Raw genomic sequence first — 23,969 nt, forward strand, 5'->3', positions numbered from 1 at the left:
AGTTGAGGCAGATATTCCTTCGTCCAGCGCTTCCAGAATAGATCGCTCATATACTGGACTTGCCTCCATCTTTTACGCGCATAAGTATCATCCTTATTGAAGAGTCCTGGTGGTAAATTGGGATTAGTCTTGAGCAGGAGTAAGTGCTGAGGAGTAAGAGCTTCCAGATCGTTGATATCATTGGAAGGCATGGTAATAGGCCTACTATTCAGAATGGCTTCACATTCACAGAAGAACGTCTGAAGACCTTCTTCATCCAAGCTTTGCTCTCTCAGAATGGCACCCATGATTTTCCTGATGGAGCGGATTATTCTCTCCCACACCCCTCCATGGTGGGATCCGGATGGTGGATTGAATAACCATTTGATGTCACGTTGGAGCAAGCTGTTCTCAATTTGTGAAGTATTCCACTCCTTTACGGTCTTTCTGAGCTCGTGATCAGCTCCAACAAAATTTGTCCCATTATCGGACCTCATCTCCTTCACCTGACCCCGTCTAGCAATGAAGCGACGCAGAGCTTGAATGAAGGAGTCTGTTTCCAAAGATGTTGCCATTTCTATGTGGACCGCACGACATGCAAGGCAGGTAAATATCACCCCATATCTTTTTACAGATGATCTTCCACGTTTAATGCTGAATGGCCCAAATAGATCCACTCCAGTTCTAGTGAAGGGTGGTTCGTCTGGTACAACTCTGTTTCTAGGTAAGTCCGCCATCATTTGTGTGCCTGATGCGCCATGTTGTCTTCGGCAGATAGTACACCGAGACAGCATTCTTCTGATTAATGAGGGAGCATCGATAATCCAGTACCTCTGACGTACATGAGACAAGACATGATTACGTCCACTGTGTCCCAGCCGCTCATGTGCATCCTGGAGAATCAGATCTACCACACGATGATTCTTAGGGAGGATCATTGGGTGTTTAGCTTCGGCTGGCATGGATGCTCGACTGAGCCTTCCTCCAACGCGAAGGATTCCCTCTTCCAGTTGTGGATTCAGCCTGAGGATTCCACTACTCTTCTTGATGGAGTCCTTTCTCTGAAGAGCAGACATCTCTTCCTGGAACCTACTTTGCTGACAATGGCTGATGATGTCCGTCTCAGCTTGTCGCAGATCGTCCACAGTCAGGTAAGTCTGTTTGAGACTCTTTTTGTAGCTCAACATCTCCCTGTTCACCTGTTGTTGATCACTGAACAATTCATTCAGCTCCTTTCTCTTCCTTGACAGGTTTACCAGAGTTCCCTTGAGTCTTGTGAACCACGCCACAGCCTTCTCAAGACGTATCCATGAAGAATAGTATTGAATTAGTTGTTGCATTGCATCAGTGCTTTCTTCTGCTGTTGTAGCATTGACAAGTATACCTTTCTTGACCTCAGGATCTTCAGTTGTGAGCTTCTCTAGGTGATCATGATTGACCGGCCATTCCCTTTCAGGTTTACTAAGGAAGACAGGCCCTGCAGTCCAAACTTCGTTCTTCATGAAGACACTCACCTTTTGTCCCCTAGAGGCGCAATCAGCAGGATTCAACTGAGTGTTGACATAACTCCATTGCTGCACTTTTGATGCTTGCAAGATTATGGCAATCCTGTTCGCCACAAATGTCTTAAATCTGATGTTCTCATTTGCTAAGTACTTGAGTACGGCGGTACTGTCCGTCCAAAACCTGGAATCTGACAGTGGCAACTGTAGCTCTTTCTTCAGCATGACATCCACCTTCACAGCTAAGGCAGCCGCCGTCAGCTCCATCCGTGGGATAGTTGGTGGTTTGAGAGGGGAAACCCTCGCCTTTCCTAAGACAAATGAGCAGTGTATTTGGTTACTGCTGTTCTTCTGGACTAAGTAAGTAACAGTACCGTAGCCTGTTTCGCACGCGTCACAAAAGTGATGCAGATGAGCTTGCACTGTTTTCCCAAACTCAGGTGGCTTAAAGCACCGATCCACTCCAAAGTCAGTGAGCTGTTGAAGTTCTTCAGTCCACTTCGGCCATTGTTGTGCGAGATGTTGTGGCACAGTGTCATCCCAGCCTGTTCTTAGTCTACATAATTCTTGCAGGATGTTTCTAGCTGGCAGTATGACTGGCAACAACATTCCCAGTGGGTCGTAAACTGAACTCATTGTTGACAGGATTCCTCTCCTGGGGCCTATTGCACAAAACTAGGATAAGGGATTAACCCGGGATATCTTGGTTATCCTGGCTCAATTTATCCGTGATCCAGTTGCACAAAAGCGGGATAGGGGGCAGCAGGATATGTTATGGTATAAGTTACCATGGCGATTTATTCTGTGGAGCTAGCCTGCTCCTGACCAGGCTCACAGCCAAGATAAGTTGATTCTAATGGTAATTACATTATCTGATTGGTTCAGCTAGCTGTCATTCAAATGAGACCTCCACGTGATTTTTTCAAAGAGCTGTAGATTCCATTTATATATTATTTGCAACATGCATTTACTCGCAAAACACAGCAGAATGTCTGCCTAATACCATATGGATGTCATTTAAATTATGGTGGCCTTATAATTAATAACCTATAGCCTACTCGTTGTTTGCTTCTTTTTTGACAGATGTTTGATGAATAGGCTGCTGTAGTAGTTGATTGGAAGTGGAGGGGACATTTTTCGAAGGTGTTTTGAACTAATTCGGCTTTTAAGACAAATTAAGATACTTTGTGCATCTTTGCGGTGGCAAAGCGCTTCCTAATGACGTTGCGTGCCGAGACAAGGAAGCTCTCACACACGTGGGTGCATACGTAAATTTGCATTCAGTTGATCTGCCACACCTACTCCCGCTATGTAACAGAAATAATCATGATCCCCCATCCAAAAAAGTAAAACTTTACCTCGTTGTTAGTCTATATCAAAAGCGGTTGTTTACTTTGTGTGCAAGACGCTATTTTTCGCGTCTTTTTTATTCCAACCGCGAGTTATTGGGGGAGAAACGAGAACGCGCACATACACCGGATAACTTACACCTGGCTTGATGAATCCGTGTCTGCTCATCCTGGATTGGTCTTTGTGCAACCAATTCAGCCGGTATGCTCTTGTTTAGGATTCAGTGATCGCGGCTCAGTAACTTATCCCGGATGTCTTAATTCTGCTTTTGTGCAACGGGCCCCTGGTGAGAGGCTTCTGCTCTATGTGCACGTGGAACTTGAATTGATCTGACCGGATACACCACTGTACGCCCAAAGCTCTCTTGATGGCGAGTGAATCCTGGTCAAGATCAAGATCCTTGACTTCTGTTGCCCTGTCCTGAAGTGGGATGTTTAACAACACATTCCGATTGTTTGTCGTCCATTTTGTCAATTTAAAGCCTCCTGTTTGACAGATGGCCGTCAAGTCTTGGAATAGTCTGACTGCTTCTTGTTCAGTGGCAACTGATCTCAAGCAATCGTCTACATAAAAATTATTTAAGACTGTGTCCACTACTGCTGCATCAAACATGTTCTTGTTGTCCTCAGCACACCTCCTCAATGCATAACTCGCGCAGCTTGGCGAGGAGGTGGCTCCAAACAAGTGTACTTCCATTCTGTACTCTTGCAGCTCTTTTGAGGTGTCGCCGTCTGGCCACCACATAAACCTGAGGAGGTCAGCATCTTCTGGTGGGACTTTGACCTGGTGGAACATCGATTCCACATCCGCCATGACTGCGACTCGCTCTTGACGGAATCTAGTCAAGACGCCAACCAGACTGCTTGTCATGTCAGGTCCTTGCAGTAATTGTTCATTGAGTGTGGTTCCTCGATATGAAGCACCGCAGTCGAATACCACTCGCATTTTACGCTTCTTAGGGTGGTAGACACCGTGGTGCGGAATAAACCACACCTTTCCATCACTCCGTTTTAGTTCTTCATCTGGGACCTTTACAGCATAGCCCTTGTTTATTACATCATTCATGAAGCTGACGTAGTCCTCCTTGAACGTCTGATTTCTCTGAAGATTCTTTTTCATGTTGAGCGCTCGTTGCTCTGTCATTGCTCTGTTGTTGGGCATTTTGACATCTTTGTTCTTCAACGGCAGACCAATAGAGTAGTGGCCGTTGACCAGCTTTGCTGACTTGGAGACTCTGTCCATAAACAGTTGGTCTTCCTTAGACATTTCTAATTGCTCTCCTTGAGCATTCTCAGGAAAATCATACTTGAATTGTCGAGTCCACAAGTCTTCAAGTCGAGCCACGGAGATTCGATTCATCTGGATCTGAGGGTATCCATTCTTTGTCCAGCTTCTGATGTTCTCACGCAGCGGTCCGTTTACTGTCCATCCCAAAGCTGTGCGTACTGCATACGGCCCATCCTTGACACTGCGGATTACCTCTCTTGGCTCCAATGCCTTTGCCACATCAGTCCCAATCAGAAGACCGATATCCGCGTTGATCGATGGAATTCGTACACCTCGTAGATGTGGCCACCTATCCACGTCTTCTTGGGTTGGAATGTTCTCTTTACTTGCAGGGATAACCTTTTGTGCGAAAACACCTGTAAGCTCGATAAAGTCATCACCTTCTAGGCTACTCACTTCCAGGTCTGGTATAGCTTTGCATGAGACGGTCTTTTGGTCTCCCATAGTTGTGAGTAGGATGTTCACATTTCTTCCTTGCAGGTGAAGGTCGTTCGCCAGCTTGTTGGTGCAGAAAGAGGCGTTACTCCCTGGATCCATGAATGCATAACAAGTCAGCACTTTGTTGCCTTTCTTTGCCTTTACTCTGACAGGAACGATGGCGAGGACACTACCTGTACCCCCGGCCCCAGTCTGAGAGCATGCTTCCCCTGCATCCACAAATCCACTGACAACAGATTGCTCTTCTTTTGCAGACTCTTCTTTTGGCTCCTCCTGTGAAGCTTCTTCCTTTGGTAAGTCTTTGTATTTCTGCTTTATGTGTAAGAGCGTAGGGTGTGTCGCTGAACATACCTGACATCTCTTCTTTTCTTCACAGGCATTACTCATATGTCCGCCTATAAGACAACTAAAGCAAAGTCCTTTGCTCTTAAGGAATTCAAGCTTTTCTTTGTGCAGCTTTCTTTGGAGTTTCTTGCACTGTTCCATGGTATGATCTCCCTGACAGAAGATACAAGGCTTCACGAAGGCTTTGTCCGTGACTGTTCTCTTCTCCTGAGCTTTCTTGTTTCCGACACCAGCTGCATATTTCTCGGCTTTCTGTTCTTTTACTTCAGTGGCTAGTGTTGTGATGTTTTTCTTTCCACTTGACTTTTCAGTGTGACGCTTTGTTGGTCCTGAAATTTCGCCAAACACAGGGTGTGCGGCCATTTTGGCTTGTTTGTTGACAAATGACACTACGTCATTGAACCTTGTCCGCCGATCTTGCTTTTTCTGAATGTCAATGGCGACACTCCTGAATCTCTCTCTCAGCCTGTATGGGAGCTTCGAGATAATTGTGCGCATATTAGCAGCATTTTCCATCTCTTCTAAGTACTCTAGATCTGACATTGCATTGTTGCAGTTTGTTATAAAGAGGGCGTATGCTTCGAGTGCCTTGGTGTCATCTGCTTTAATGATAGGCCAGTTTAAACGCCTTCTCAAGGTATGCCATGGATATCTTATATTTATCACCAAAGCGTTCCTTTAGCAGTCTCTTGGCTTCAGGGTAGCCCTGATCTGGGTCCATGTGAAAACAGCTGCGCACCAAGTCATTAGGCTGCCCATTTGTGAGCTGTTCTAGATAGTAAAGCCGATCTTTGCTGCTTTCGGTCTTGCTTTCTATGCGGTGCTCAAAGGCTCTTATGAAGAGACGATATTCTAATGGATCTCCTTTGAAAACTGGAATGTTCGGTGATGGCAATGTAGATAGCCTTTGTTGCTTTATTAGGCTTTCTGTGATGTCATTTTGGCGCTGCATGACGGTAACCAGGTTATCTGTATTTACAGAATTGTCTACTGAAGTGACAGGAGCTTGTATCACATCTGCGCCTCTTCCACTAGTGTGACTATGGCTAGTTCCACTACTAGCCACGCTTGTCTTACGGTGGCTGACGTCACGTTTCTTTGGTGCAGACATCAATACATCCACCCTACTGCCTTTGCTTCTACTTGACGCTTGGGTCTTTCCACCTCAATTCAACAAATGCCTTCTGCTTGACCATCTCAGATTTCCTTCAAAATTTTACCACCTGAAGAGTAACCATTTAAACTGACTTAGCCAAAATATTAGATTGGTATGCCTAATACATCCAGAGAAAAACGTTTTTGAACATGGTACCCCCCTTCTGATTTTTGGCACATTGGCGCCCTCATCTAAATCTGCAGCAACGTTCAGATGTCATTATCTCAAAAAGTGTTCAAGCTAAAGACTTCAAATTTTCTGTGAATAATGATTGCTACCTATAGATTCCACATAGTCATTTGTAGGCCGTATGTATTGACACTGACTGTGTTTCAATCTTGTGAAATCAGAAGAAAAATGGCAGATTTTTTTTCAACCCCCACATTGGGTGCTCCATTACACAATTTGTAAACAAAATGTTTGACAAATGGTTATATCTCTCTACAGAAGTGTTTAAGCTGTCTTTGAAAAAGTAATTAAGAGGTGTCTATATTGTTTTTTTGTTGGAAGTATTGTAACACAAAACTGAAAAATAATCAATTTGGATGATATTGTATCTCCCCATTACAGAGGTATGACACGCTATACCAATGAATTGAACACATCTCCAGAAAGAGTATGGAATGGGCTTTCAGACTGTGAAATTTCAAGATGGTATTATGGCTGCAGTTATTAAAAAACATTTTTTTAAATATTGGTCTATTACAACAATTAGCGTTGCTTTTTTGTGCTATTATTTAATGATTTCATAATCCTTGTCTTATTCCTAAGTATCAGATGTTTATGTCTCATACTGTTAAACATTTATATTTTCATTTACTTGCTGAGTGATGAACTAATAAAATATTTCCTGTATTTCCGAAATAAATTGCTGCTGTCACTATTTAATGCCACTAGATGTCACTGTTCATGGATATCAGCAATGTGTTGTTATAGTAGACCAATATTTCAAAAATAACATTTCAATAACCATAGCCATAATACCATCTTGAAATTTCACAGTCTGAAAGCCCATTCCATACTCTTTCTGGAGATGTGTTCACTTCATTGGTATAGCTTGTCATACCTCTGTAATGGGGAGATACAATATTATCCAAATTGATTGTTTTTCAGTTTTGTGTTACAATACTTCCAACAAAAAAGCAATATAGACACCTCTTCATTACTTTTTCAAAGACAGCTTAAACACTTCTGTAGAGAGACATAACCATTTGCCAAACATTTTGTTTACAAATTGTGTAATGGGGCACCGAATGTGGGGGTGTGAAAGAAATCTGCAATTTTTCTTCTGATTTCACAAGATTGAAACACAGTCAGTGTCAACACATACGACTTAGGAATGAATATGTGGAATCTATAGGTAGCAATCATTATTCACAGAAAATTTGAAGTCTTAAGCTTGAACACTTTTTGAGATAATGACATCTGAACTTTGCTGCAGATTTAGATGAGGGCGCCAATGTGCCAAAAATCAGAAGGGGGGTACCATGTTCAAAAATGTTTTTCTCTGGATGTATTAGGTATACCGGTCTAATATTTTGGCTAAGTTAGTTTAAATGGTTACTCTTTAGATGGTAAAAGTTTGAAGCAAATCTGAGATGGTCAAGCAGAAATTTTCTCTAAAATCCGTTGAATTGAGGTGGAATGACCCGCTTCTGAACTTTCATATTTTCTTAACACCTCTAATCGTGCATCAGTTGCAGCTAATCCTTCTTGCAGCTCCAACTGTTCTTTTTCAACCTTGAGCTGTAGTTCATGCTCCTCTATAGTCTGTCTTTTTTTCAATGTAGCTGACTTGGCTAACAGAGCAGCTCTCTCCAACTCAACCTTTAAGCGCTCAGCACGAGCCGATGATGTCGTAGAAGTAGCAGACTTTTTAGACTTCTTGGATGTGGCTGACACACTATCTTCAGGCTTTATCTGCTCATTAACCTTGTTAGCCTCTTCTCTGCGAAGTATTGCATCCTGTATCCATGCATTTACTTCTTTTACATATTCTCTGTGCTCATTATGTCTTGGTTCAAACCAATCTCTTTGATCTGTGTTCATATTCTCTATGCAGTCAATCTGGCAGAATATGTCTTTAACATCTGCATTTATTTTACTGAATTCCTTTATCAGTGTTTCATACTTGGCCAACAATTCTTTTTCTATGATTTCCATATTTGCATCATCATCCATTAAAGCATGCAATTCGTTCTTTTTCTCAGTGAGTTGTCCTAGTATGGCTCTTCTGGAGCTTATTTTCGTTTGCAGATTATGTTCCAATGCTTTAAGTGTTGGTTTAACCACTCGTTTTTCCTCAGTGAGGCTTACCGTGGCTTCTGCTCCTGTCTCCGTCATTATGCTTTGTCTGTCAGTCCGTTTTTTCACAGGCTCCACTTGCAACAGTCACGTAGCAGCAACGACGAACTTGTTGAGATGGTTAGCAGTCCACTGAGCACTCACCAGCCAAGAGCACAGCGTGTGATCTGGGGTGCGTTTCCCGAAAGCATCGTAAGCCTACGATGATCGTAAAGTCCCTCTTACGACCGTCTTAAGATTTGCCGACTGTTTCCCGAAACCATCGTAGCTTAAGAGCATTGTGAAAACACTCGTAGATCTACGAGTGATCCAGAGTTCTCGTTACTGCCTAAGAGCGTCGTAAAGCTATGCCTCAGTGGAGTCACCAGCAGGATATGCAGGGGGATTACAACTCAGAATATAATGATCCAACTTGCGTTACCATTCTTTATTGTAAATTTACTTGTGATTCAGATTTTAGCGTGCAAAATAGCATTCATTCAATGGACATAATGTTATTAAAACCGGACAAGAATAGCCTACAAGTTATGAAAGGAGACGTTGCCAGAAAAGTTTGCCATTATCTTTTTGTGTAGGCCTAGCCTTTTATTTTTATTTTTTTATTAGGCTTATGAGGTAAAAACAGAGAAAGGAAAATGTGACTATAGTCTGTTCTTCGTCAAAACAGGCTATGTTGTTTAAGCCTACACATTTCCTCATTTTCTTATCAACCTCTTTATTCAAACGTCTGCTTAAGTGACACCGCGAAACATTATTGCACAGGCAGCACAACGTGCTCTCACAAGTAGGTTAGCAGAGAACTCGCATAAACTATGTAGGACTAAGCTAGCCGAAGCCTAATATAGGCTACATATCTTCCAAACAACATAAAAACGGGGCAACAATCTAATGTTAAATAATACAAAAGTATGCGTGTGGTAGGCTAATTGGAATGCTTGCAGATGTCAAAGGTTTTCTATTCTCGTATTGATGTGAATTAATGTATAGATCCGAAGTTCAGACGGTGGCTTAGCTATGACGTGCAGTCACCTGACATCACCATCAAATTAGGGGATATTTCAGAACTTTTATCGTGGACAGCTCCCTTAAGAGCATCGTAAGAGCAGTGCACGCGCGTTCACGCTACGAGCATGTTCGGGAAACAGTCGGCAAATCCTAACGATCGATCTTAAGATGAATCGTAGAAAACCCTCGTAAGAGTGTCTATCCATCGCTATCGGGAAACGCACCCCAGGCTCGTTGAGAAAGTCAGTCCCTCGATGAACCTTCCTTCGTGTTCCACTTTCCGCAAACCTCTCCAAAGGCTTGTTGTCCAATGTCAAGCTGGTTTTCTTACTAATGTAGAGGTTTGGAATCTTGAGATATGCAATGGCTTACGCTAAACAACTATCTAACATCCATTTGCAGTGTTCATAGCCCAGCGAAAGAATCCACCTCAGAAACGTTGAAATAAAAATATAAAAAAGGTCTCCGGTTTTATTTCTTGGTTTCTTGGTTACAAAAGAAGAATGTGAGCTGACTAAAATACACTTAATTCGAAAGTAACTGGCATAAAGTAGATAGCAGTATCAATATCAGAATGTAAAGCAAGCAAGGTAAGAAAACCGTTTGCTTCCACAGCTCTCAAGATCTGACTAAACAAAAACGAAACCTAAAGCATTGTAGCCAAAGTGGCATGCTCTTAAAGAGACAGCACCCTATTATAACAATAAATGCCCAATTCTATATGCACATGAATTCTAACATGTTTTTAAAGGGTCACTGCACCCTAAAATAGGTTTTTTGAGCTGTTGATTGATTGAAAATACTCATAAGTGGTGAACTGTACTATTACCAGGGTTAATATTGACAAAAATCGTGTTTCTCGACAAAAGTAACATTTCGTCTGATTTTGTATTGTTGATATTGCTCTCTCGCGCATACTACCGTTTGAAAACATGCCATGGCATGTTGGTCCAAAATACTATTGGAATGCTGACGTTGTCCTGCACTTCTAGTCTGACACTACGTCACCGGGTCGTTACAAATTAGGACTGAAACGCCCCAACACCTGCTGCCCTGATTAGCCTACCTGTGATAAGCCATGTCTGCAGCACTCATTCCCAGATTGACACGAAATCACCATGGTTGATTGGTTGCAGCAGTGCTGCACTCTCTCTCCAAATTTCAGAACGTCTCGCCCATTTTGAAAGCCGTTTTCAGAAATGTGAAGTGGGTGGAGTTATGGGGTGAAGTGACTCTTTAACACTTTTAAGCATCATTTAACATTTTAATCATTACATGAACTTCTTAAATGAAATTAAATTATTTACCTTTTTAAACATCATTAAATTCACATCAATAAACACATTTGTATTTATATTCCCATGAACTACATCTAGGCCTCTACAACTGGTCTTGCCTGAAATACAGTTCACCGTGGCTAATTAGCTAGCTAACGGTTAAAACGTGGTTGGTCTGCTGCATAATGTTCGGTTAGCAGCTAACTGTTAGCTGCTAACCGAAGTTTTGCAGCAGACCAAACACGTTTTCACCGACGCTTGTGAAGTCAACTGAAACTTGAGCAACATCAAGGTTTGAAAATACATTGAGTAACTACTCAATTTAGTTAGCTGTACTTGCAAGAAAATATTAAGCAAATTCTACTCAATTTAGTTGAGCTGTAGGCTTATTGCAGGAAAATATTAAGTAAATTCTACTCAATTTAGTTTAGCTGTAATTGCAGGACAATATTAAGCAAATTCTACTCAATTTAGTTGTGCTGGATATAGATAATTGAATTGTGGTTGAAATTCGAAAGGTGTTCTCTCCAAGGGGACAGTCAGACCATCAAGCAGGGCTGTGTAGTTTGTAAGCGATTGTAAGATAATGTGTCAAATTGGAATTAGGCATGTGAATAGCACAGTGTGTGTGTGCGTGCGCATGTGTGTGTATTAGATACGTTTATTTCATGAATGTATACTTTATATTATTTATATTATAAATGTGTTTCTATCCTCTTTATTTACAGGTATTGAGAAATGTCCTTGCTTGATGACTGGTTCAGGAAACAGCTGTCAGGTCTTCAGGTCAAATATGCGTAACCTTGGATGTCTAGCGGTCCAGGCAGAGACCACTGGGGGGGTTTTTTCCAGAAGAAGAGGGTGTTGAAGGACATACAATGGCCAAACATCTGAGGATTTTGCAAGATGTAAGTTTAATTATTATTATTATAATTATTGTTGTTTTTACATCTGTTACTTACAGTGGCTGAGGAGGGGCCACAACACAACACAAATTATAAAAGCCCACAACACAAATTCAAACCCCCACAACATGAATACAAAAACCCACAACACGAATGCAAAAGGCCACAACACAATACGAACGCAAAAGCCCACATCACAACACGAATGCAAAAGGCCACAACACAATACGAACGCAAAAGCCCACATCACAACACGAATGCAAAAGCTCAGAACACAACGGAAGTTATCCCACAACGGAAACTGCAAGCCTACTACTAGAGTCTGTTTAGTTCTCTGCTACTACCGACACTACCAACTGCTTGCTAGCTCCTAGTGTTGTTATTTTTCCATCGTCATCCGTGCCATTATCTGGAGACTTGTGTTTCTAAGCAAGTCCCACCATGAGTTGTCCTCGCGATCGCGCCACAATCAGTTTTAAGATATAGCATATAGCTAGCTTGTTTGCTTGTTGGTAGGGATGTAACGATTACCGGTGTGACGGTAAACCATGATAAAAATGTTGACGATAACAATTACCGTGTTCATTTCGAATATCATTATTATCACGGTTGATACTACGGTGTGGTAACCGCGTGTTTAATTCCTCCCAGCTTCATCCGAGCCTGCTTTTGACACAAGCTGAAGGCAACTATGAAACAAAACTTTACCTTACTAATTCTGTTGTCTAATTGATGGATTTAACCATGATTCGGATAAGGCTAATTTAAAGGGCGTAACATTTTCACCCCAAAACGTGCGCTTTATCATGTAGCCACTCTGCGTCTTTTTATGTAGGCCAGCACGTTCACATTAAATCTAGGCTATTCCACTTACCAGGAGAATGCCGTGAAGTTTATGTTGAGTGCTGGGTGTCACTCATTGGATATAACAGATATCAAACTCAAAAGCAGCCAACATTTCCAACCAAGGAAAAAGTGAGCACAATGCCATGGTAACCTACCTACAGTAGGCTATGGAATTTAGTTCATTTAGGCCTACTGTAGTGTTTAGTTCAATTTCCGAAAAAGCTACACAGCCTATTTGCAAACTTTTACATCTTGAGAGAGTTCCATCAAGGTAACTATCCCGTTAGCTCACGTGTCATGTCTTTAATGTACAGTAGCCTAGTGCTAACCAAAATCATAGAAGTTAACATTATAAGACACTTATCTTTTCTATGATCCCAGCAATATTTTCTTTGACTTGTTCATTTTTTGAACATTCATTTTATTCAATGCATTGAACTATGCGTGACTACTTTCCTAAAACCTAATGAAGGTTAATATAATTAGCCTACTTCACGTAGGCCTATCTCTTAAAGTGACAGGCTCTCTAAATTAGACATACACAACATTAAAGTCATTAAAGACAAGTGTAATAGTTTAAAAATCAATATGAAGTATTCAAATTACTATAAGTAATTATGCAGATCCTAACATATTCTATTAACTATAACATAACTATTAGCAAAATATATAAAGTTTATGAATTCAAAATATGCAATAGAAACAAGACAAGCCATTTTCTGTGTGTGTGGGGGGTTGAGCAGAGACTAGGATTGCCACTGCTGTGAATGATTGGTATCCTGCTGAAGGCAATAAGGGTTTGCCTATATTTTTAATGTAATAAACACTGTCACACTTTTTTAAACTAAAATATTTCAGCTTGTCTACACCCATCAGCGCTTTCTTAACATATTGTACACACAATTTTTAAAAACGTGCTAATACCGAAAACCGTGATAATTTTGGTCACTATAACCGTGGGGTTAAATTTTCATACCATTACATCCCTACTTGTTGGTGGTGTGAGAAGGAGTGCATAGTTACTATATGCTACTTTTCCTTTATATGGCAGCTTTGGCAAGCTACTCTTAATCAGGTGGCAAGCTACTGGTAGCCACTGGTGAGACCCCTGTTCAGTGTACTACAATCCAACATAAACCTCCTGAGACCCTGGATGTAAATTTGAATGCATTTTTCATTTCACTCAATTATTTTGGCTTAGTAGGGCTTCATAAACATACAAAAAAAATTTCACCTCTGTACATCAAGTAGTTTTTGAGAAAAACGATGTCCTCGTATGAGGACATTGGGTCTCTATTACCATAAAATACAATGAGATTGCCAATCCAGAAATAATGTGAATATTCATGTGTGTACTCCAAGTGCCTAAGATTCAACTATTAAGAAAACAGTTTGTTTTTATTGAACAGAAATGTCCTGTTATTAATTTGGTTAAGTTTAGTGTTTATTTGTAAATGTTAGTTGTGCGTATGGGTCACACCCATGTGGAGAGAAGTCTATCCACAATCAATTGAAGCGAAACAGTTCTGCCCTATTTGCCCTGTTTCTTATTTATTTATTTATTTATTTTTGTAATTCCTTCAATGGATTTATTTATTCAGGGGCCCGTTGCACAAAAGCAGAATTAAGACATCCGGGATAAGTTACTGAGCCGCGATCACTGAATCCTAAACAAGAGCATACCGGCTGAATTGGTTGCACAAAGACCAATCCAGGATGAGCAGACACGGATTCATCAAGCCAGGTGTAAGTTATTCGGTGTATGTGCGCGTTCTCGTTTCTCCCCCAAATAATCGCGGTTGGAATAAAAAAGACGCGAAAAATAGCGTCATGCACACAAAGTGAACAACCGCTTTTGATATAGACTAACAACGAGGTAAAGTTTTACTTTTTTGAATGGGGGATCATGATTATTTCTGTTACATAGCGGGAGTAGGTGTGGCAGATCAACTGAATGCAAATTTACGTATGCACCCACGTGTGAGAGCTTCCTTGTCTCGGCATGCAACGTCATTAAGGAAGCGCTTTGCCACCGCAAAGATGCACAAAGTATCTTAATTTGTCTTAAAAGCCGAATTAGTTGAAAACACCTTCGAAAAATGTCCCCTCCACTTCCAATCAACTACTAGCCTACAGCAGCCTATTCATCAAACATCTGTCAAAAAAGAAGCAAACAACGAGTAGGCTATGTTTTTAATTATAAGGCCACCATAATTTAGATGACATCCATATGGTATTAGGCAGACATTCTGCTGTGTTTTGCGAGTAAATGCATGTAGCAAATAATATATAAATGGAATCTACAGCTCTTAAAAAAAATCACGTGGAGGTCTCATTTGAATGACAGCTAGCTGAACCAATCAGATAATGTAATTACCATTAGAATCAACTTATCTTGGATGTTAGCCTGGTCAGGAGCAGGCTAGCTCCACAGAATAAATCGCCATGGTAACTTATACCATAACATATCCTGCTGCCCCCTATCCCGCTTTTGTGCAACTGGATCACGGATAAATTGAGCCAGGATAACCAAGATATCCCGGGTTAATCCCTTATCCTAGTTTTGTGCAATAGGCCCCTGGTTACTCTATTATGCCTATGTCCACACTTTGACTTCCATTATTGCTTTACAGTAGTTTGATATGGCCAATGAACGACAATTTTCAATGTAATATGTAGCCTAAAAATGAAATTATGCGTACATTTCAGTCCCGATGTCCTCGTATGAGGACATGAAAGTTAAACACGTCCTGGTCTGTTTGCAATGATCGAAATGGGGGAAACTTGATGCCATATCATACTACAACTGTTCACAAACATATACAAAAAAAAAAAAATGTCATAACGTTCACTGGCACGTTACCATGACGATAGTTCTCACGCGTATGCCGGTAAAGCGTGGAGGTGGATATCGACGCCATATGTGACCCTGTAAAGCGGAACCAGTCGTTTCGGTAAAATGTATTAAATTAAGTTATTGTGCTCACGTGAACGGCCATAAACTAAGCTTTCCAATGATATGTATATCGAGGGTATTACACAAACTATCGCTAAGATAACCGCATCCAAAGTTGACATGTTTCTCCTGTCATGATATGCCAGAAGAGGAGAAATCACCTTTTTAAGCGGCGCGTGCACAACGGGAATGACAGCAAATGTGTTGAATCTTCGCCGGGTTTAACAGTCAAAACGTATGTTTTTCCGTGAAATGCATTCACAATATGAAACTGTAGACTGTATACAGTCGAATTATGCGAGAACGTGAAATTCAACATTTTAACCAGGAAGTTTGTTATTGTTGATTTTCTCAAAATAACGTTGTGCGCAAAACGACTGATTTCGCTTTGAATGGTCACATATTGCTTTTTCCCAAAACATTGTATTGTGTGTCTGATAACACTAGAGGGTAAAATGAAGTGTCCACATATGAGGACAACAGGTTTTTACTCAGAAAACGTAAGCACAAGGTAAAGCAGAGCCTAAATGTAATGTCCTCATATGAGGACGCAGGGTCTCAGGAGGTTAAGGCTACAGAGGCACTACCTACACCCTTATTGTTTTCTATTGCCATGGTAATAAGAGTCCATTACTACACCCGGGGCCCGTTGCACAAAAGCAGAATTAAGACATCCGGGATTAGTTACTGAGCCGCGATCACTGAATCCTAAACAAGAGCATACCGGCTGAATTGGTTGCACAAAGACCAATCCAGGATGAGCAGACACGGATTCATCAAGCCAGGTGTAAGTTATTCGGTGTATGTGCGCATTCTCGTTTCTCCCCCAATAACTCGCGGTTGGAATAAAAAAGACGCGAAAAATAGCGTCTTGCACACAAAGTAAACAACCGCTTTTGATATAGACTAACAACGAGGTAAAGTTTTACTTTTTTGGATGGGGGATCATGATTATTTCTGTTACATAGCGGGAGTAGGTGTGGCAGATCAACTGAATGCAAATTTACGTATGCACCCACGTGTGTGAGAGCTTCCTTGTCTCGGCACGCAACGTCATTAGGAAGCGCTTTGCCACCGCAAAGATGCACAAAGTATCTTAATTTGTCTTAAAAGCCGAATTAGTTCAAAACACCTTCGAAAAATGTCCCCTCCACTTCCAATCAACTACTACAGCAGCCTATTTATCAAACATCTGTCAAAAAAGAAGCAAACAACGAGTAGGCTATGTTATTAATTATAAGGCCACCATAATTTCAATGACATCCATATGGTATTAGGCAGACATTCTGCTGTGTTTTGCGAGTAAATGCATGTTGCAAATAATATATAAATGGAATCTACAGCTCTTTAAAAAAAAATCACGTGGAGGTCTCATTTGAATGACAGCTAGCTGAACCAATCAGATAATGTAATTACAGTGCATGAAAATGCACTGTACTGTTCTTCCTATGCTTCTTCTTCTTCTTATTATTCCGCTGATCAAATTCATTTTTTCTATTCAGCTTGAACCGTTTAACTTAGAAACTTCATTCAAACGTCGCAACGTAGGTCTTAAATAGGGGCATGCTGCTATGTATTTTTCAACTTTGTAACTTTTAGACTTTTTAAACTATAAATTAAAAACTATTAAAAATTTCCCCATAGACTTAACATTGGCCTCTATGACATCACAGTCGGATCGTTAAGCAATTAGAATCTTATGCCAGGTGGCCAGCCCCACCTGCAGCAGCTCTCTCTCTCTCTCAGGCTTTAAGCATACAATCTCTCTGTGAAGACTACATATCCTGTTAACTGTTTCCTCTTTCCACAACTGTTTCAAAATAAAAGTCCTCACTGCAATAATACACTATTAAATCATTTAACCATTGAAACTACTCAACTATTTAACTGTTCAACCATTCCAACTGTCAGTTATCATCAACTATGCCTCCAGTCAACTACATGAGACCTCCATGTACCTAGCAACCAACATAGCAACCATTTAAATTAAGCATTTATGACCATTTCCATAGCAACCAACATGATTTTACTACAGTAACTTCTTTATTCCCAATAGTGGCAGCCATGGATACCCTATCAACAAATGTTTCAAAATAGAAGTCCTCAGTAGCAAGTTAGCATGGTTAGCATAGTTAGCATTGTTAGCATAGTTAACATTTTTAACATAGCTGCTAGAAATGATTAGCTAAGTTAGCTAATCAACCTAGTTAACATGGTTAGCATAGTTAGCATTGTTACCATTTTTAGCATAGCTGCTAGAAATGATTAGCTAAGTTAGCTAATCAACCTAGTAAGCATTGTTAACATAGTAAGCATTGTTATCATAGTTAGCATTGTTAGCATAACTGTTAGAAATGATTAGCTAAGTTAGCTAATCAACCTGGTTTGCATAGTTAGCATTGTTAGCATAGTTAGCATTTTTAGCATAACTGATAGAAATCATTAGCTAGGTTAGCTAATCAACCTGGTTAACATTGTTAACATAGTTAACATTGTTAGCATTGTTAACATTTTTACCATAACTGTTAGAAATCATTAGCTAAGTAAACCAATCAACCTGGTTATCATTGTTAACATAGTTAGATAACATTTTATCATACCTTTTAGAAATCATTAGTTAAGTTACAACTGGAATGTTTAAGCTTTAAACTGTCTACCTTCACACATCAACTGTCTTTAAACTATGCAACCACCATGTTTACCCTAGCTACACCTTAGTAACCATATCTACATTATCTATCTATATATTTTTGCATTTTCATGCACTGGTAATTCCTTGGAATTGCATTTCTAGTTACCATTAGAATCAACTTATCTTGGCTGTGAGCCTGGTCAGGAGCAGGCTAGCTCCACAGAATAAATCGCCATGGTAACTTATACCATAACATATCCTGCTGCCCCCTATCCCGCTTTTGTGCAACTGGATCACGGATAAATTGAGCCAGGATAACCAAGATATCCCGGGTTAATCCCTTATCCTAGTTTTGTGCAATAGGCCCCTGTTGTCAGCTTTTGCATTTGTGTTGTGTTGTGGGGGTTTTCATTTGTGTTGTGGCCTTTTGCATTCATGTTGTGGGCTTTTGAATTCATCTTGTGGGCTTTTGAATTCGTGTTGTGTTCTGGCCCTCCTCGGCCACCGTAGTTACTCATTACATAGAATTGAATCATCATATTGGGTAAATATCTGTTTCTGCTATTTGCAACTGCCATGCCATGCCATGTACAGGGGACTGTTTTTTTTTCCGTGCCGATAGTACTTGGCGACCTCAAGAAATGGAGATCTAGGTGAAAACTCCTTTAAAGGAATAGTTCGGAATTTTGGACATAGGACCTCATTTCCAACTTAGTCGGGGTGATATAGGTCGGTGGAGACCATTTTCAGTGAATTTCTGCCCTTCCTTTAGCTGCAGCGTTCATCTGGTGCTAATCTGGTGCCGAGATAGCGCAAGTCAACGGTAACATCCGGCCTGCCACTGAAAACAGTATTAATCCACTCCACAGAACACCCGAAACAAATAAATTAAAACGTCAGACTATCGATGCACATGTCTGTCATGATAGAACAATGTTAGAAATAAAACTAACCTTGCATCGCATTGCAATAGCCTATACTTTGTTCCCTGTATGGCAGTATCGGATTGATATTGAGAAACTAGTCCCTCAAAATGTAATAAATCATGTACATCGATAGTCTGACGTTTTAATTTACTTGTCTCGGGTGTGCTGTGGAGTGAGTAAGACTGTTTTGGATGTTACCGTTGAAATGCCTTCGCTCAGAACCAGCTTAGCAAAGGAGAACGTTGCAACTTAAGGAAGGGGTTAAACGCGATAAAAACTGTATCCACGGACCTATATCACCTAGGGAAAGTTGGAAATGGGGTCCTATGTCCAAAATTCCGAACTATTCCTTTAAGCTTTCCAAGGAACTGCCCTAACATCCTTCTTACCAAATGTCTGTTATCTGTTGTAAAACACTCTGAGCTGCATCTTCTGTACTGAAAGTGCTTTACAACTAGAGATTATTGTTATTCAGAGTATTGATTGTATTTTCACTTATGATTAATATCCCTGTGTCTGAACAGACAGAGACTGTACATCTGAGGAGGGAGGCAGCCATCAAGACCCTGTGCCTACAGTATATTTTGATGAAGATGATAAATCTCATACATGTACATGGTAAGTAACACTAACCGCGTGCATGATCAAATTACAATAAAGGGAGTAAACTCATATTTTTTTTTTATTTAGATGTTTTTTTTTTTTTTTCTTTTTTTAATTTTAAGCCAAACACCTTTAAACCAGCTCCCAGCTTGTAGCTTTTCTCAAGCGTCAACATAAAGCAACTTTTTAAATTTTGTACAGGATACCCAAGGCAAGGTCATTCTGAGGTGAGGAAACCACCCCTTGGAACATGAGGACATCAGCATCAATGTGAAGGAACTTGGGTCTGTTGCACAAGGCTATGCAGTGAAGCTAGAGGTCCTATACAGGTTGAATCAAGGTTGAGCTCTTCGATACTGTTATGAACTCACGCAAAACATTGTCATGCAGATGGATGGTGAAACCTCAACCTTAAGAACCAAATCATCAGATGGGCCAGTGGGCCTCTTTCTTTATCGTTCCCGCTCTCTCTCTGTCTGTCTTTCTACCTATCATTCGTCCTTTCTCCCTCTCGGCACAAATGCATGCAAAAAGTTGTCATGCAGATGGAAGGTGAGAAGCTCTCACCCAAGGTTCTCCACCTTAAGAACCAAGTGACATTTGAATGCAAGCCTATAAGACACTGTGTTTTTGGGCTCTGTTCTCTCTCTCTCTCTCTCTCTCTCTCTCTCTCTCTCTCTCTCTCTCTCTCTCTATCTATCTATCTATCTATCTATCTATCTATCTATCTATCTATCTATCTATCTATCTATCTATCCATCCATCCATCCATCCATCCATCCATCCATCCATCCATCCATCCATCCATCCATCCATCCATCCATCCATCCATCCATCCATCCATCCATCCATCCATCCATCCATCTATCTATCTATCTCTTTCTTTGGAACAGTGTGGAACTGTGTTTTTCTTGTTGGAATTTGAATTTGCATTAATAAAGGCAAAGTTATAATTATACTATTTCTGTTGAGATTTAATATTTAACCTTAATTTGTGGTTTTAACATGTTTACCATTAATACTCTAAGTATTTGTTTGAAGTTTGCTTGACTTGATCTAGTTGTAACTACTTAAAGTGTAAGTTTGGCGGAAATTGAAAATAAAGCTATTTTCTGAATGAAAATACATCAACTAAGCCGTGGAGGAAGTAATTTTCGCTCATCACACAGTACAGAGCTGTCACGGGCAGGTGCGACAGCCCAAAATCGCAAACAGTGGGTTAGCATGGGGAATAGAGCCACACGCTTTCAAAATTGCATTTTTAAACCACTAACATTGCTCAAAACAGCGCCAAACCTCATCAGTAGCTTGCTCTAGGTGTCTACTCATAAAACGAAGCACCAATCAGTCTGTAAACTTTGGAATAGTCAGTATACACGTAGAATCAATTCGAGACCGCAACCCCGTCTGAAGCACAGAAATGTCTCGCGAGATCTCACACGGAAGCACGGGAGCTATTCCTACAGGTAGTCAAAATCGCATTTTTAAACCACTAACATTGCTCAAAACAGCGCCAAACCTCGTCAGAAGCTTGCTCTGGGTGTCTACACATAAAACGAAGCACCAACAACTTGGCTCATGAACCCGACGTTTATAAAAGAAGACTGTTATGAACACTTCCCCCTTCCAGCTCCTCACGAAGGAAAGTCCACGACCTCTCGTGTGAGATCTCGCGAGACATTTCTGTGCTTCAGACGGGGTTGCAGTCTCGAATTGATTCTACGTGTATACTGACTATTCCAAAGTTTACAGACTGATTGGTGCTTCGTTTTATGCGTAGACACCTAGAGCAAGCTACTGATGAGGTTTGGCGCTGTTTTGAGCAATGTTAGTGGTTTAAAAATGCGATTTTGAAAGCGTGTGGCTCTATTCCCCATGCTAACCCACTGTTTGCAATTTTGGGCTGTCGCTCTTGCCCGTGATAGCTCTGTACTGCGTGATGAGCGAAAATTACTTCCTCCACGGCTTAGTTGATGTATTTTCATTCAGAAAATAGCTTTATTTTCAATTTCCGCCAAACTTACACTTTAAGTAGTAATTTTCAGAAAATATTAAGCAAATTCTACTCAACTTAGTTTTACTATAATTGCAAGAAAATATCAAGCAAATTCTACTGAATTTAATTGAGTGCATCACTGTTACCAAAAAAAAAAAAAGTAATTTGTACATGTCATTATTAAGCAAATTCTACTCAACTCAGTTTTGCTATAATTGCAAGAAAATATTAAGCAAATTCTACTGAATTTAATTAAGTGCATCACTGTTACCAAAAAGCAATTAAGTAATTTTTACACGTCATTATTAAGCAAATTCTCCTCAAATTAGTTAAGCGATAATGTCAAGAAAATATTAAGCAAATTCTACTCAACTTAGTTTTGCTATAATTCCAAGAAAATATTAAGCAAATTCTACTGAATTTAACTGAGTGCATCACTGTTACCTAAAAGAAATTAAGTAATTCTTGCGTCTCATTTTTTTCAGTGTACAGGTGAATAGGGGAAAACATTTAATTTAAAGATATCTTCATGAAACTTTACCAGTTGAATACTCACATAAATAAGAGAAAAAAAAGTATTGAAAGTTTTCCTTAATTTTATGTTTAAATATGCTAATTAGGTCATATCTAATTAAATATGCGCTAATTCGCATATATTTTGATGCAAAGGATCTGACCATTGGAAAAAGCCAGGTTGAAAATATTTTTTTTGTTGTGTTAATATATCAAATAAATAAAACATTTACAGAGGGGATTATGAATATCTTCTTTTGTTATCCAGTAAATCAGAAAATACTGCCAATTGGCTTAAAAAATTGATTTTCGCCCTATTTTTAGGCACAAACACTCATATGAATCAGGCCAAGAATGCTATATCAACAAATCCATCTGTAAATATCTTCCAAATATAATTAGGAATAAGACTGGAAAGTTTGGTGTATGTAGGTGCTGCAGAAGTGGAGATGCTTTGCATGGAGTGTGGGGAAAAACTTGTTTTGAGAAAACAGCCTGTTTGAAATGTGTTCTCAGCTTAGACTCATCTTTTAACTTTCGCGATTGGTTGCTAATTTTTTTTAAAAAATGCATCTGTACTATAAGTTCATCAGTCTGTTTCTCTTCATTTCTGCCTCCCTCCATCTTCCTCTGTCCTGTTCTGAGTCTGGATCTCTGCACGTCTTAACTTGTCCAGCTGTTGTTTGTCAACTCCTAAATGTGTGTGATGTCTCTGTGGCACCATGTATCTGTGTCACACTGACCTATAACTCGGAGTGTGCGGCATCTCTCTCTCTCTCTCTGACCATGTATCTGTGTATCTGCTCTGCATGTCATGTGCTATATTATCTGTTCTCTGGTGAGACGTAATGTGTGAAGATGCAAATGCAGTGACTGACAATTGACAAATCTAACTATATCTCCATGATAATTCCATGAATGACATATTTCACAAGTTTCATTTTTATAAATACTGCACAGAACGGCAACCTACTCTTTCACATGAAAATCTAAATGCTAGTCACAATATTATTTCACAATATTATTTATTTCTACTCACAGTAGTCATGTGAGTGATGAAGTTCAGCTCGCAGGACAGTCACAGAGAGTCTCCAATAGGGAACAGTCTCCAGCTAAGTAGCACAGAGGGGAAAACAAACACAATTCACAAGCCAATCACAATTCAGAATTATTTTTGTTGCCATTATCTTCACGTCTTGTTCAACTACTTTACCAGGTTAACAGCCAGTCTTATTTTGTTAATTGTGTTGTCAACTTGGTTTAGTCTGTCAAATTCCAATCAGAACTTTATTTCATGTAACCTACTCGTTTCATTTCTTTGCTCTCAAAACACCATGATATAGTCTATATAATGCTATAGGGTTATCATTTAATTGTGAAAGTTATTTTAAATGTAATATCATTGTCATTGTCAGTTTTTTCTTTTGTTGATGGATGTACTGCCTGATTGGAAATGAAGGACATATTTTCAAATGCTTTCCCATTTAAAAGGAGAAATATTCAATTTCCTAGCTAGTCTAATTCAAAAGCTGTTTTTCACTTGACGTTTTCTTCATTCCAGTGAATTCTTTTCAGGAGAGCCAAGAACACGCATAGTCAAGTCAATGGAGTGTTCTACTTGCATTGTGAAGAGCCGTATAATAAATGAAATTAACAAATGAAAACGCTGACTTCTCACGAGCTAAGATTAGTCTAATTCAAATTGAAATGCAAAGTCAATGGCGTATCCAGTGCTGAGACTATTCGGTCCTTGAAAATGTAATTACACCATCAAGCATCGCGTCCCTTAACTTTAGCCTAAGCCAATGCAAAACACTAAAAAACACATATGATCGACGAAAATGATCAGTTTAAAATGTAAATGATTTGGCTAAATTGCAAAATGTTGTTGTCAGAGAAATTTGCCCTTGGCAGGTATAGGCCTATACGTTTTTGCGGTTCAGAGCGCT

At 40.0% G+C, this 23,969-nt stretch overlaps 1 protein-coding gene across 1 annotated transcript in view; it reads right to left on the reverse strand.

Moving 5' to 3' along the window:
• The window catches only part of LOC134063779 (cytosolic phospholipase A2 zeta-like), a 66,455-nt gene that overhangs the window by 42,020 nt on the left and 466 nt on the right, over positions 1-23,969 (reverse strand). The window contains exon 2 of the mRNA XM_062519486.1: positions 23,060-23,132. Coding sequence (XP_062375470.1) covers positions 23,060-23,132 — 73 coding nt within the window. The remainder of the gene's footprint in view (positions 1-23,059; positions 23,133-23,969) is intronic.

This window comes from Sardina pilchardus, chromosome 18 (assembly GCF_963854185.1).
Source record: "Sardina pilchardus chromosome 18, fSarPil1.1, whole genome shotgun sequence".
Lineage (NCBI taxonomy): Eukaryota > Metazoa > Chordata > Actinopteri > Clupeiformes > Clupeidae > Sardina > Sardina pilchardus.